This window comes from Mangifera indica, chromosome 1 (genome assembly GCF_011075055.1).
Source record: "Mangifera indica cultivar Alphonso chromosome 1, CATAS_Mindica_2.1, whole genome shotgun sequence".
Taxonomy (NCBI): Eukaryota; Viridiplantae; Streptophyta; class Magnoliopsida; order Sapindales; family Anacardiaceae; genus Mangifera; species Mangifera indica.
Genome location: NC_058137.1, coordinates 3,108,741 through 3,124,541, shown reverse-complemented (window position 1 = coordinate 3,124,541; position 15,801 = coordinate 3,108,741). Strand labels below are relative to the sequence as shown.

The window sequence follows — 15,801 nt, the reverse complement described above, 5'->3', positions numbered from 1 at the left end:
AATAATTTTCTTTATTTTTGAAAATAAACCCATTTTTATATTAAAATAAATCAATAAAATTTCATAATATTAATTGTCAAAGTAAAATCTATATAAGTACTTATTTGCATTCAAATTTGTAATAAAATTCTCTGGCGAGCGATCTGATGTTGATACCGTACGCACTTTATGGTGAGACTGAGATTCTAAAATGTCAAATGCAATCCAACTCACAGGGATTCTCCACGTCTATATTCGGGACCCACTGCTTTACCATCCTGATCGTAACTCCAATTTCATCTGATTGGTAGGCCCCATACCAAATTTTCATACATATCTCACGGCCTCACGCAACGTCAGCTAATATCAGGCCCCACAATTCACTCTCCGTTTTAAATAGCCCCACCTTTACGTTGTGGGGTCAATCGAATCCTTAAAAAAAAAAAAAATAAACCCTCACTTCCTCTTCTCTCTGTCTCTTCTGCTCTTGATCTTTCGAACCCTAAATTTTCTCCTCCATTTTTATTTCTCTGTTTTGTTTTAAATCCTAAATGGACTCAGACATCGCACTTCACACCCAGAAAAATCCTAATCTTACCACCACCACTACTACTGTTGCGAACAGTTCACCACCGAAGAATCAACTGGCCAACCCACGAAAACGTGCCCTTTCGACCACTGCTTCAAAAGACCGTCACACCAAGGTCAACGGCCGGGGCCGTCGTGTGCGGATGCCGGCTCTCTGTGCTGCCAGGATCTTCCAGCTGACTCGAGAACTCGGCCACCGTTCCGACGGGGAGACCATCGAATGGCTCCTACGCCAAGCGGAGCCCTCCATCATAGCCGCGACGGGAACCGGCACCGTTCCCGCCATTTCCGTGTCGTCTTCCACGGCGGGGCCCGTTCCTCTCTCATCGTCGGCGTCGTCGGTGTCGTGCCGGGTTCAACCAGTGAGCAGTGGACCCCCGGGGATGTTCGTGACGACCCAACCGCCGAGCTGCCGGCTGGACTTGTGCCAACCTTTGGGATTACAGTATGCGGGAAGTGTGTATCGGCACATGCCGTTCACGGCTCTTCTGTTGCAGCCTGCTGCGGCGGCGTCCACGGAGGAGGAAGCGGAGGAGAGAAGACGGGAAGAAGAGATAATCGGAGAACGTCAATAAATAGCCTTTATAGAAAAGTAGGTGTAGTTTGCAGATAAACAATAACATCGGTTTTTCGCTTTTTAGGTTTAGTGCAGTTGTCTTCTTCATCTATTGTTCAGTCTATCGTTCTGGTTCTCCTCTTATAAAGGTTTTTGTAGGAAGAAAGATGTAAATTTCAATTGCACTGAATATCAGATGGGTTCCTTCATAGATGAATAATTTGAAACTTGAGGTGAATCTCTTATGTGCAGTACAGTGGGGAGTCGAGGAATTAAAATGGCAGTGAAGCTTTTGCCGAAACGGTCGCATTCACAAACCCGACCATACAAGCTGTAGTCTTTGAAGTCGTTTTAATTGGAGCTATGTTATGTGTTCTGGTACACCTGATTGCAGCTTTTAAGTCTTGTCCTTCAATCAGTACTGGCGTATGCTCACCATGCTTGGCTGTCCTTATTACTCTGGATAAAAAGGGGACAAATTTCATTAAGAATTTTACCAGAGATAGTTACAAATGTCGGGTACGAGAGCCCTACCAAGCCTCGAAAGGCATCATCATACATATTTGTAACCTTGGATTGTTTACTTTAAAACATCATCATACAGCGAAGCATAATGCTAAAATCAAAATGTATTTCTGAATATTAAGCAAAGAGTTGCCATGTGATAAGCCGAGTTGCATTGCTATATGTATGCATACAAAATTGCGAGTGAAGAAGGCGATATATAATGCGTTATTGGGAAAAAAAAAAAAGGCAAATTCTTTCTCCGAGAAGTAGACCCAGACACGGCAGCATTCAACAAAATGAGAAGTAGGCCACAAGCTGCTGCTTTGACATTAATTCACAAAGTTCCACCATCTTTTCTTCCTTCTAGACTCCCGCGAGGGTGTATCTGGCGTGATGAACAAGAAAACATGAAGCACTCAAATGAAAATTTTATTTATATTCCATCTTCACTTGAGCATGATCAACCCAAGTGTTCACATAAATCTTTGAAAAAATTGGCACCTTTAGCTCACAAATTACAGTGAAAGAGTCTATGAAGGAAATTACCTTCTTGAGAATATATTGAGTTGTAGTGAACCTCTGCCCAAAAACTTAGGCAAATGACTGCACAAAAAGATCAAAAGGTTTTAATAAGCATAATAATGTAGCAAGAAGATGATGAGTATTAAAATCAAAGAAGTGTGTTTTCATAGTTAATACATACAAAAGACATTTAATTAAGCTTGTTGGGCACAAATTGGGTGATTTGATCTCATGATGAGCCAGAAAAAAAAAAAAAAAAAGCAATTAGCTTAGTGTTACTTTATGTCAGTTTTCCAGATCTAATTTGCAACAAATCAAAAAGCAACCACAAAAAAAAAAAAAAAACAACTTTTGAGACACAAACAAAAGTTGCATAAGCAACTAGTGCACGTGTAAAAAATATGCTCAAATAATCCCCTAATTCATAAGATAAGAAAACTAAAGCAAAAAAGAACATCATTTGGCTTAATAATACAACAGTACGAAAAGGAATTACAGATGCGACTAGCAAGAAGTTCAGCAGAAAGGTATCAAAGCACCAAACCAGAAAATAGAAAAGAAAAAGGGACAGGACAGGATTACAACATAGATAAATTGGAAATTTACCTCTTTTTGATTTCTTGGCGTTGGGAAGAATCTCTATGTAATGGGTGTCCTTAAAAGAAGTAATAACAATTATTCTTACACCAAACTGCCACAAAAGATACCCACCAGAATTAATGATAGATGAAGTAGGCACAGTACTTTGAAACAACAGTAAATATATTTTATTTTTACTAAAACATGAATAAAGCTTTAGTCTCCCTTCTTTTTCTTCTTTGGATAAGAAAAAGATAAGTTAGGATTACTTGTATCTAGTTGATAAAATTTACAGCAATGGAGAAGTAAACAACATTTAAATTTGCATCATTATTTAAAAGAAAAAGGGAAAACAAAACTTGATAAATCTGAAAGAAAGAAAAATTATATTGTCCCAAATCCATACCGAATCTGCAGCTGCCTGCAGCGTAACATGATCGCCCCACTCACCACTCCTAATTTCATCAAAAAATGGTATTAGTATGGCTACCCTTAGCCCAAAAACCTTTTTTTAATCAATTATGTGAAGAATTTGGCTAATACCTGGACATTTTCTGTAGATATTCACCATACTCCATGGGAACATATCCTTCATACATCTCTGGATGAGACTTCAGCTGTTGACAACAAACCATTTGAGTAAGAGATGCATCTAGATCAACATCAGAAACATCATGGTTGACAAGACAACGTCAAAAAATAACTCCTAGAACAACAAACCTGATTTACAACTAGTCGTCTCACATATTTGTGATGTTCAGGTGTGCTATAGAGTTGATCAGACAAAGCACGAAACTGGAAAACAAAAGTAAAAACAATATATATTATTTATTACTTGCAATGAACATCCTGTGATAGATGTGATAAAGAGATAAAAACTGACAAGCCTTTATGCTTGACATTAAGATTTAAAAAAGAAAGGGAGGGGGTGGGAGGCGGAGGTGGCAGTTGTGGGGAAAGGGAAAACAAGAGTTAAAAACAATTAACTAAAGCAACATACTTGACAATTGCCGTCTCCTTGAACTTTAAGCTCAACAAATCCATATAACTGCAATCTAGATTGAAAAAATATATATATAAACAGCATCTATTTCAATAACAGATGAGAACAGTGCTGACTTAACCAAAATGAAAGGCCAATAATAGTTTCATTACACCATATTCTGTACAAATTACAGTTGAGATAAAATTTCAATTCTGCATATCACATCAGTTTTTAACATTCTAAAATAGACTTCTAGCATATGATTTATTCAGTTCAATTCCCAAGACAAAGATTACAAATAATACCTGTTCAGTAGTCTTTCATGATCTGAAGTTGCTTCATCAGTTGATGGTATTTCCCCATTAATTCTTGGAACATGCTATATATGAAAAGAAAATTTAAATGGGATCAGATATGCACAAATATTCAGAAATAGCTGATATACCATTAACAATCAATGATTTAGCTCTGTGACAATAGACATGTGAGCATAATTATGCATGCTCATAAAATTTAAAAGGGAAGCAGCGCTGATATCTTTGACAATAATGACTACATATAAAAAACAAAATATGATACAATATTCCAGGCATAAAATATCAGTGATACTCATCCCTGCCTGAAATATGCATTAATTTGAGAACTTATCATATTTCCATTTGATAGAGGACCTGGGTTTAGTCTAAATAAGCTACAGAGGAAACATAACCGCTTGTACAATGTAAATTTACAGTGAAAATGGAAGGGAAATTTTCTCAGAATATCAATACAGCACACCATTCAAATGAAAAAATGCCCTCATAAGCTGAGGCACATGATTGGAATAAAAAGCAACCAAGAATCAGGAGAATTCCAAACCCTCAATCACTCATTTGAACCATTTATCAACTAAAACCAAAAACAGAATATCAAAGCTACAGGATAAGAGACAAATACCGAAATTAATATCATCAAATAACTCTCGATAGATAAGTAAAACAAAAAATCAAATATTGATAAGGTAGTTTTCATAAGCCAACTTACAGGAATAGGAATCATTTGGTTCAACCTCTTTCCCACTTCCTCATCCTGTATATATTCACCAGTTAACTCCAACGAATAGGAATCCTCCTCTCCATCTGCAGGGCTAGAAGATGAACAGGACGGCCCTGTATCATCAGATTCATCTTGGCCATACTCAAATCCTGTTCATAATAGAATATTTTATCAAAATTTGTAATATTGACCATCACCACCACATAAATAAAATGAGGCTAAAACCAGCAACTTTCATGAATACCTGAATTATAATTCCTCGTGGACAAACTATGCCAATCATGATCTTGAACAGAATCTTGCAAGTTATTTTCTCCTGCATGTGAATATTGAGAGTCTTCTGCAAGTGCTAATTGTGAAAATTCTTGAGAATACTCTTCTTGAAGAGTACGAGCAATAATCTCATCATTTTCTACCTGATTACACTCTGCATCATTATGATCCCTCAAATACTGACCATTATAGATGTAATTAGCATCATGCTGAAGCACCTCATCCTGATACCCAGAATGCAAATAAGGGTCACATTCAAAAAAATGAAGACCCCATTGAAGGAAACCTGAATCTTGCTCCTCCATAATCATCTCCCTTAAAACAATACAACCAACAATAAATCCAAAACAGTATCACGATCCCTCAGCAACAAACAATCTGTGCAAAAGAGTTCCCAAATAAATACTGATATTTTAACCAAAAAGGGAAAAAAAATCAATCACCGCACCTAAATTTTTTCTTCACAGATTCTCAACATCTTTACACAGTTGACTCTCAGGTTAAATTTTTTCTCTTGCAACAACAAGTTCTTCACTGTGTAAATGCAGAAACACTCATTCAAACGCAATTATAACATCTGATATTGTGCCAGTAACATCAGTCCAAGTACTTATTCACATGCTTTGTACTGATGCTAACAAAAAACAATTAAATATCATTTTGTTTAATACTTTGCACTGAGATCAACAGATGCCTTCAATCCTCTGCCATGATTCCAATCAAATTCACAACCTTCTCTTGCTTATTCATTAATTATACTTATACAATAACACAAACAATCAGCCAAACCTAAAGTTCAAAACAGAACATCAAAAGTAAAAGCATATTAACCAAATACTGGAACTCTAATTATCAAAAGAAATCCAAATTTAATTAACAAATTAAATAAGCTCACCTGATTACAGCTCGATAAAAAGAGAATTGATTTTTTTTTCAATAATTGAAATTTTTGGCTTGTACACAAAGCCCCGTGTATGCTACGAATAAATGGAATACGCAAGTAAAAGAGATAATGATAGGAAAAAAATTGAAAAAAAAAAATATATGTTGAAGAAATTAAAGGGAGAACCCCCCTGCACTCCACTCCTTTATAAACTGTTGTGACGTTTAAGGTCGAGCAAGTTTCATAACCGTACTGAGTATATTGACTATCGAGCCCTTGGATTTCGATCGTGTGGACATGATTTGGTGGATCGTGTATATTGACGTTCAAGCGGCTGTTGTAAGTTTTATTTCGTTTTATATAATTTTTAATTGTAATTAGTTAAATGGCCGGCATTGGTGGATCGTGTGGCGGAGCTTACGTGGAATTTGTTAACGAATTGACTAATATGACCTTTCGTTATCAAGAATTCGATGCGTCAAAATTGTGTTTAGATTCAAATAACGACTGCGGAGCCGACGGGGTAATATGTAATTTAGTGAAATAATTTAAATATCAGAAGACCTAAGTAAGAAGCAAACGTGGGGCGAGTGGACTTTAGAGCACTGACGGCGGTTGTAATTTAGGGATTATTATTATTTTATTTATAAAAATTCCAATTCAATGAATTTCCTGCCACGTTGTGGACAAAAGAGGCAATCGATAAATAGTATATTATTCAATTAAAAATAATAATGGGGCTTCAAAGATGTACAAAAACTGCAAATATTTTACTGTTTCCAGCACCAAATCAGGGAAGAGAATATGCTTTTATGGCATTGGCAATTGGTTGAGTTAATTTTTTATTATTAAAAATAAAATATTTTTATAAATACAAATTATTTGGCATAACTTAGGAAGGATCGTTGTTACATAATTAATATATATAAATAATTATTATATTTTATTGTGAGTATTAAAAGAATAATAATTTATTATATTATTTAAATAATCTTAAAAGATTATTAGAGATAAATTAATATTAAGTTTAATTAATTTAACACGTCTTATGTTGAAGGAGCTCTCTTGACCTATTGGCTTAACTCATGATCTGCATGGTAAGGCTTTAGAAAACTCACATAGCCTTGAATACCTTATACTATGATTAGATTCGAATTGAATTAAATTTAAACTTATTTTAACTCAATCTTAATTTGATTTGCACGAAACTGAGTTCAAGCTTGAGTTTATCGAACTCCCTTCAAATAAGTTTTTAACTAGTTCGTTATTAAAACAACGTTATTTTAATATATATTAATCAAAATAACATTATTTTGTATCAAAATTTTTAATTCCAAACTTAATGAACTAAATACCCCAAGCTCGAGTTAAAAAATATTAAACTTTTAGGCTTAAACTCGTTTGAAATTAGCTTATTTCGAACTTATTTTAATTAAACTCAAATTTAAACTCAAACAAATTTGATTTAAATCCAACTCTATCTCATACAATGCCCTTGTCTTATTCTAAAATAAACAAAATGGGAGCCTTTGACTTTGTGTGCATTATTGGATACTAAATAAGATTACAATTAAAAACAAATACCTAATTCCTAATGTAAGAGATGTATCTAACCAGTTGGCTAAGGCATCATATCTCACCAAATTGAATCATTTGTTTTATTTATTTTTTAAAATATTCTCTATGTTAATATTAATTAAATTATTTGTTAGTAGATATATTATCACAATATATCTATTTTTAAAAAATATTTTTATAATATTTATTATCTTAATTAAAAAATTGAAGATATTTTTATTATAAAAAATATAAAATAATAACAAAATTATGATTAATCATATCATCTATATTATTAAATATATAATTATTAATAATAAAAAATTAATAAAATTTTTATTATTCAACAAACTAAACGATATAAAATTACATATTACTTCAAACCGAACACTTCTTATTATTTATTATTAGGATTAAACTTTAATAGCTATATGTGATTTCTTGTCAATGTTCTTAATCCAGGGACTTAGGGTAAATAATAATAATTTTCATTTTGATAATAAAAAGACCTATTTGAACTAACAAAAATTATGAATTTAATAAGGGTCTTTGAAAGGTAGTAATCATACAAGACTTTCAATTTGTGAAATCCACCAAAACGAAGACCAACAAATAGAACTAAATGCCATATTCTTTGTCTCATTTATATTCGAGATAATTATAAACTTGCGTGCCGTATCAGTATTTGAAACTCCCATCCCATCAAAATATTCAATACCAAATTCCCTTGAAATCTAACCAAAGCCACCGCCTGTTTTTTTTCAAAGCAAGAATTAATTAAAAGGAGAAAAAAACGAATATGTTCAAAAAAAAATATCTAACTATAATTTAAACTCGTTATGCTAAAAGATAAGATAGTAAGAATAAAATAAAATAAAAAAATGAACAAATACCATATCTTAAAGTCATATCTTTTGAATTATTAATAAAGACTTTTTAACGATAAGGGTCATGAGAGTGACAAAAGAACTAACCAGACTCTTAATGCAAAAAATACAAACATGCTTATATAGATAGTATTAACTTTTTATCAAATACTTTATGGACGGCACCATAAATCATATAATGATATAAAAATATAACAAAATTTATCTATTTTAGAATATTTATATATATTATCATAAAAATATGTAATTTTAAATTAAAAATAAAATAATATTTAATTATATAATAATATATATATTTATACACTTAAAATAAATACATTTAAAGTGTTTTCTTTTTTCGCTGTTCTTCTCTGTGAATTGCAGCTCCTTTTGCTGCAAGTAGTTCAGGAATCTAATTTTTATGTAAAGAAGTTATTGCCTTTCGTTGTTTTTTTGCACATATTTTGCCGCCTATGGATATTACTTTTTAGAATTTGTTACTTTTTCAATAAAGTATTTCAACTACTTTTCTAACCCAGAAAAATTGCATCCAAATAATTAATTATTTATAGAATATTTTTTATAGCCAATATACAATAAAAAAATAATGATTTATATTATAAAATATATTAAAATAATATGATATAATAAATATATTATATGATAAGATATATGTTTAATAATATAATATTTTTTATTAATACGAATTAATATATATATTTTAAAAATAATAATATAATAAAAATGTATATAAAAATTAACAAATTTGAAGAGTATTTTTAATTTTTTTAAATGATAATATATTAATTATAATTTTTTTGTTATTTTTTAAAAAAATTATATGATATAATATAATTATTAATATATGAAATAAAAATTAAATCTTTTAATATATAATATAATATAATATATTATTAAAATACTAAATACTAAATCCACGTGCTTCTTTCTTGGGAAAATTTTATAAGAATAAATAACTTTTTTTTTACGGATAAATGCAAAATTTTATTGAAAACCCTAGAAAACGTAATTAAAAGTATTTTTAATAAGTTAGAAATATGGTCACATCAACTTAGGTCCTGGCGCAAAATCATCTGTTAGATTAACAATGAAATAAGGCAAAGACTATTTTCCACCTAAATTTGAATACAAAGATAAATTCGTATTCGTAGAGTTTTGAAAATTTAAACATTTATTTATTGATAAATTATTATTAATTTTTTTATTAAGATTAAAAATAAAATTATTATTTTATTAATAATATTAAAATATATATAATTTTATATTTTTTTAAATTGTATTTTAACTATTTAGTCTTAACTTTAAAAAGTAATTTTTGTTTTATAAATCTTTAAGATTTATTACAAACTCCAACGATGATGACAATGGTAGCCAATCTATTTCGACATCGACTAGCCTTTTATGTGTCTCCCTTTACCGTCACAGACGATGTTAGATGAAGACTAACAAAGTCCAAAGACGAAGAGACTTTATAATATCAACTATGGATAGTGAGAACTTGTCATGTTTTTCGTCGATTCGACTTCAAATTTGAGTGACCATCAATGAAGACCTATTCTCTAGCCACAAACAAGACGAAGATGCAACCACGAATACATTTGTCCGCATTAGATCTGGATGACATGCATCGATTTGTTGTGTTTGTGACCAAAGAACGGTGACTGTATCTTCATCTAGGCTATTGAAGGGAGCACCGACAGATGAGAGGTTGGTCAGAGAATGGCGAAAAAGAATGGAAACTTTAAGGGTGAAAAAGTAGCTTTTTAAACTTTTAGGTGAGAGAAAAAAATTAATTTTTTCAATTAAAAATAATAATAAGATAAAATTTTAGTTTTTTTAATATTATTTTTTCTTAATGATTTTGTCCTTATAATTAATAACAACTCTTAATAGAAATTCTATGACAAATAGATATTTAGATTTTTGATACCTTTATGTGTTTGTCTTTGGAATAAACCTTGGGCGGGAAAAAGTCTTTTTGCCATAAAATAAACCTTTTTTTAATTTCAATTTCACCTGCGGGCTTTTATGGCATATCACCTTTTTTGTTAGTATTTTTGGGACCCAAAAAAGGTACTTTTGTATACAAGAAAAAGGACTTTTTTTTTTTTTTTAATTCATCAAGCTATTCTCAAAAAGTTATTCCTCTAGTGTATTTTTAATAAGGGAGAAGGACTATTTCCCACCTAACTTTTGATGCATTTTCAAAATGTCATCTATGGTAGATAAAAATCTATATTTTCCACCTATAAGCAAACTGTCATCTAATTTTTCAGTTAAGAATAGGGGCAAAATCGTCATTTTCTTTTGAAACCTTAAAACTTTAAAATTTTACCGTTCCCCCCTCCAGGTTTTAAAAACTAATAATTAATCCATCCTTAAAGTTTGAAAATTTTAAATTTCACCAATGACGTTTGCTTCCTTCTCCGGCCACCACCAACGGCCAACGTATTCGACGGATCTCCTATCTCCGACTACAAGGGACGACGAAGGACGACCATTCGTCACCTAGATCTAGACAACGAATAGACGAAGGATGATGTTCGTCGTCGCATTGTCCAGACGCGACGAGCGATGAAGAGAGAAGAAGAGAGACCTTCGTCGAGCGATCTCCCAGATCTGGATGACGAGTAACGAAGAGAGGTCTCTTCGTCGCATAGTACGACGAAGAGATCTCCGTCTCTTCGTTGCATCGTGTGACGAAGAGATCTCCGTCTCTTCGTCGCACCATGCAACGAGGAGATGAAGATCTCTTCATCGCACCACCGCTGTCGCACCAAGAGAAGGAGAAGGCAGGTGACAACGCCGGAGAAGACGTCGGAAGATGAAGTTGAAGAATGGGGGTGAAATGCTAGTTTTGAAAGTTATGAGGGGCGACTGTATTTTGAAAAATATGAAAACCCTAGGTTCGAGGGTGAAAATGTTAGTTTTTAAAGTTTAAAAACTTTAGGTAAGGTGAAAATGTTAGTTTCTAAAACCTAAGGGGGGTGAATGGTAAAACTCTCACATCAATTTTGGGAGATTAAATTGAAGAGTATTTTTGTCATTTCATCTAATAAGGGTAAAATATATATTTTACCCTTATGCAAACATATATCATCCATTTTAACAACTCATGGGTGGAAAAAGTGGATTTTCATCTGCCATGAATAACATTTTGAAAATACATCAAAAGTTAGGTGGGAAATAGTCCTTCTCCCGTTTAATAAATTATAAGACATGATCATCCGATATTACAGTGCTCCATAGCTAAAGAAGATGTGAGTTTAGCACAATACAGAATTTTCACTATAACTTTTAACACTAATTCTGCCAATAATCTTCTGTTTTTTCTACAGGCCCCATCAAAACTCACTGCAATTTGCATTCCTCATAAGAATTGTCCTTTTTTCGCACTCTCTGGACTAAGCACCAAGTGGGAATCTAAGTTTATAATTTCTCATCTATCTCCTCCTCAGTTCTTCAAAAGTTCATCTGCATTTTGTACATCAAAGCTCTTGCATTCAACGAGTTCTTACTATTTTTGGTCTCCACTTCCGAGTCAAAAAATCACTTTCTCCAGTTCTTGATTCTATAATGGTTCTTATTTTTGGTTTTAGTGTCGTGGGAAGTTTCCATAGATGCAAAATTCCTCAAGGATAGTTGAGGAGTGCCTGTTTCTGTTGACCCCTCGATAACATTAGTCACCAGTTTCAATACTTCACTCATCTTTGGGCGAGCCTTTGGGTTTTTTACCAAGCATCGGTTGGCTATATTTGAAAGTTTGTAGACAGACTTGATGGGGTACTTACCTTCTAGCCTGGGGTCCAAAATTTTTCGAAGTTTTTTGGCGTCAGATAAATATGGCTTTACCCATTCCAATAGCTTCTGCTCACACTTGGGGCGGTTTCGATCTAAAGGACGTCTTCCTGTGATTAGTTCGTAAAGGAAGACACCATAGCTCCATACATCACTCCTGGCTGCTAGACGACCAGTTTGGACATATTCAGGAGCTGCATATCCCAATGTACCTACAACCTGATGAGATAAAAAGTTGAACAATATCAACCAGAAGAAGAAATGGAAAAGTAGCTTATCCTCAGTTTCTAAAGCAGGCATTTGGATAGCATAAACCAGAAGGAAAAATAATCAAAATATAAAGCATAACAAACCAATGATTTGTTTCTCATATTATATCATTTAAAACAATTCTTTTTTGCACAATTTCTGAGGGTGAATTGAGAGTGTCCATAAACTAGAACATCTTCCTTCTTTTTCTTTTTTTTTTTTTTTTTTAAATGACTTCTCAAAGCTCCATCTTATTACAACAAGTAATGGAAATATATTGTTTACGAAAACAAGGAATTCACTTCCAGTTCCGCATGATAAATCTATATTCATGTGGCATCCAATGCCCAAATTTCCAATAGACGCTTCATTACTTCTGCAGTTATAACTCCCAACGTTGTTACCTTTTATCTCTGTAATGACCATTGAAATACATAATATCTAAAATTTTAATGCTCAAACCTCAATAAGCATAGTGTTTCAGGTACCCATATCTTCTTTTCTCTACTTTTATCATCAAAGCACCAGAATCTTCTTAATCTAATTTATTAATTTTAACAAAGGGTAGCTTAAAGATGTAAGCATATTCTGCATATCATAATAACAGATATAATTAAATCCTCAATATTTTACATGGCACATGCGATTACAAATATTTTGCAGTAAACAAATCACTACAAACCATCTGGTCTTTTCACTTTCAAAGATCCCTTCAGGTGCAAAAGAAGATCAGAAGCAGGAAAGAAGATCTACCCTTTAACTAAGATGGTAACTAATATAAAGGAAATTCTAGAAAAAGTTTCTTCTGATATTAATTCATTATAGTTGCATGGTTTTTGAGAGATCTTGTAGTTTACACTATGAAGATATGCCAATTTAGGTTCTGTTATATGCTATTCTCATTTCACATAAACACATAGCTCAATGTCAACGATTAAAGGGATAAATATCAAATAGTGATCAGATTATGTATTATGAACATACTGCTGTTGAAACATGTGTAAATCCTTCAGAAGGGCCTAATCTTGCCAATCCAAAATCTGATAACTTTGCATTCCAATTCTCATCAAGAAGGACATTTGCAGATTTGAAGTCTCTGACGATGATCTGTAATAGATACAACAGGATAAAAAAGACATGAATTGTAAAATAGCCTGCCAATAGATAAGATGCTCTTGAATCACAGTTTTAACTTTTCATTAAGAGATCCAGGAGGTATCCAATGACTACTACAAATCTGCTAAGAAAACCTTAAACATATTGAATTATCAAAAGCATAAATACCTGAAATTCCATTTCTTCATGTAGGTATTTTAAACCACGAGCAGTGTCTTGGGCTATTTTCAATCTCGTGGTCCATGGAAGAATTGTCTGTGATCGAGCGGATAAATGCTGATCCACACTTCCATTAGGCATAAATTCATACACTAGAAACCGCTGGGTTCCCCTTTCATCATCCTCAGCACAGTATCCCTCCAATTTTACAAGGTTCGGATGCTCAACAACCCCAAGAAAATTCAACTCTGTCACCCACTCCTTGTGTCCCTGTCGACCAATAGCAGAAAATCCTAGTTCAGAACCAAAACGATATGTCATCAACTTAAAAAAGCATATCATATCACAGTGTCCAGCAATCTGCCAAAGGCTTAATATAATGTTTTCCAGCATTAATATTGTATCATACGCTTTAAAACAAGCTGTATAATAACAATTTCTAGCAGGACAAGAAGAAATAGAGATGATTCAAATTCATTTTAAGAAACAAAAACTATAGAAAGGAAGACTGGGGGCAAAACATATAAGTCACCATCACATGGTTAATTTCTAGGATCTAGTTGTATTTAAAAGACTCTGATGGATATATTACATGCCTATTTTAGCCGTCTTCAACTGAACTTCCAAAATTATTAGCTTTATAATAATTTCTTCAAATACTTGTGAGAATGCAGCACCATTAAATCATGAGATATGGAAATGGAATTAAACCAACCTAAAAACACCCTTAAAACAAATGAACTTGAAGTAACTTAAGATGTATAGGTAAGTGATAAACAAATAAACATCTAAAGCATTAGCAATAACAAAAGAAAATTTTAACAAATAAACATCTAAAGCATTGGCAATAACAAAAGAAAATTTTAAGAGTTAGAATAACTGGTGGAACATCAGAACTTTCAAAGTGAAGGTTTGAGTTTAAACCTCTGTTATATTTATAAAATCTTATCTTATCTAATACAATAATTGTGAAATCTTAATTTATTTAATATAGTGATTATGAATCCAGGTACTGTTCTTAAGGTTTATCCGTCCAACCAACCAATAAATACGGATGTTCCGTTAAAAATAAAAAAAAAAAAGAAAATTTTAAGGCAAAATGATATAATAGCAAAGAATCCTTGCCTGCATCCCCCTTTTACCGAGCTGTTTCACTGCGACTTCAACTCTTTGAGATAGATCTTCCGAATTCTTGATCAACCCTTTATAAACGCAACCGAACCCACCTTCTCCAATCATTACTGAGCGACTAAAATTCTTGGTGGCTGACTTCAACTCAGCTATGGTGAATACTTTAAGATTACTGGGTTTCCCAGACGTCGGAAAAGAGGGCCTTACTGGGGACTCAGTGTTAATGGCTGGTACATTTTGTGAATTCGATTCAGCTCCACTATTTGTAAATCCATAATGCGAGGATCTCTCTGAAACTACAGACTTTTGGGTCCTTGGAGAGATGGGTTCATCTCTCTTGTCTCTGTTACCGAAGTGGAAACACTTCATGTCCAGTAATTTCCTGACTGCAGGTCCAGATTCAAATAAGAAACAAACTAAGCAAACATCTAAAAGTTCAACATTAAAGTCGCAAAATCAAAGCAAATGAAACCAAGAAACTAAAATGTTAAGTTATTTATATGACTCTGGCACAAATCTAGAAACTTTCTGCAAATAATCATTACCAAAAAAAGAACTTACAATAATCAATCGTGACAGATGGATTTGCGAAAACTTGATTCCTAAACAAAGTCCCAATTTTGATAAATGTAAAAAGAAAACAAATAGCTATAATTATTATAAAAATGGAATCAAACGGTCTTTTAAAAGCAATTTATGATATTGGGATAAAACTTTAAAAGTCCATACACGGAAACTGGAATACCAAAGCAGTCAGCTCGTCAACCACACGAAAGTCCCGCATTTCTGTCATAAATTTATGTTTTATTATTGATATTTCAATACAATAAATCTATACAATTTACCCTTTTTTATTAACTAAAATTAACAAATCTATTTACACATATAATGTCTTACAAACTTTTTAATACGTAAATGAATATATAGAGTATATGTTATTACATAATTAGATAGTTATTAAATAATGATATATCATTTATGTAACTAACTCTATATA

General features: G+C 32.5%; 2 protein-coding genes and 1 pseudogene across 7 annotated transcripts; 1 reads left to right on the top strand and 2 right to left on the bottom strand.

Annotated features, from left to right (window-relative positions):
• Positions 1-204: 204 nt before the first annotated feature.
• Positions 205-1,361, top strand: LOC123219454 (transcription factor TCP11). Its single transcript, XM_044641436.1, has one exon. It carries the CDS (start codon positions 531-533, stop codon positions 1,140-1,142), a length of 612 nt encoding a protein of 203 aa, XP_044497371.1. The 5' UTR covers positions 205-530; the 3' UTR covers positions 1,143-1,361.
• Positions 1,362-1,734: 373 nt separating this feature from the next.
• LOC123219420 (OVARIAN TUMOR DOMAIN-containing deubiquitinating enzyme 12-like) lies at positions 1,735-6,214 on the bottom strand. 6 transcript variants are annotated; one of them, XM_044641410.1, is made up of 12 exons: positions 5,920-6,214; positions 5,473-5,813; positions 4,996-5,339; positions 4,740-4,900; positions 4,022-4,095; positions 3,732-3,786; positions 3,452-3,526; positions 3,275-3,348; positions 3,138-3,186; positions 2,759-2,843; positions 2,177-2,233; positions 1,735-2,015 (listed from the first exon to the last, which is right to left on the bottom strand). In XM_044641410.1, exons 3-12 carry the CDS (start codon positions 5,333-5,335, stop codon positions 1,960-1,962), a joined length of 1,026 nt encoding a protein of 341 aa, XP_044497345.1. In that variant the 5' UTR covers positions 5,336-5,339; positions 5,473-5,813; positions 5,920-6,214; the 3' UTR covers positions 1,735-1,959. The 6 variants fall into 6 exon arrangements, with proteins under 6 accessions (XP_044497345.1, XP_044497352.1, XP_044497327.1 ...); XM_044641417.1 differs by having other exon boundaries at positions 5,473-5,558; XM_044641392.1 differs by having other exon boundaries at positions 4,996-5,402; positions 5,920-6,213.
• A 5,301-nt stretch (positions 6,215-11,515) lies between these two features.
• LOC123213241 lies at positions 11,516-15,578 on the bottom strand (annotated as a pseudogene).
• Between the last annotated feature and the right edge of the window lie 223 nt (positions 15,579-15,801).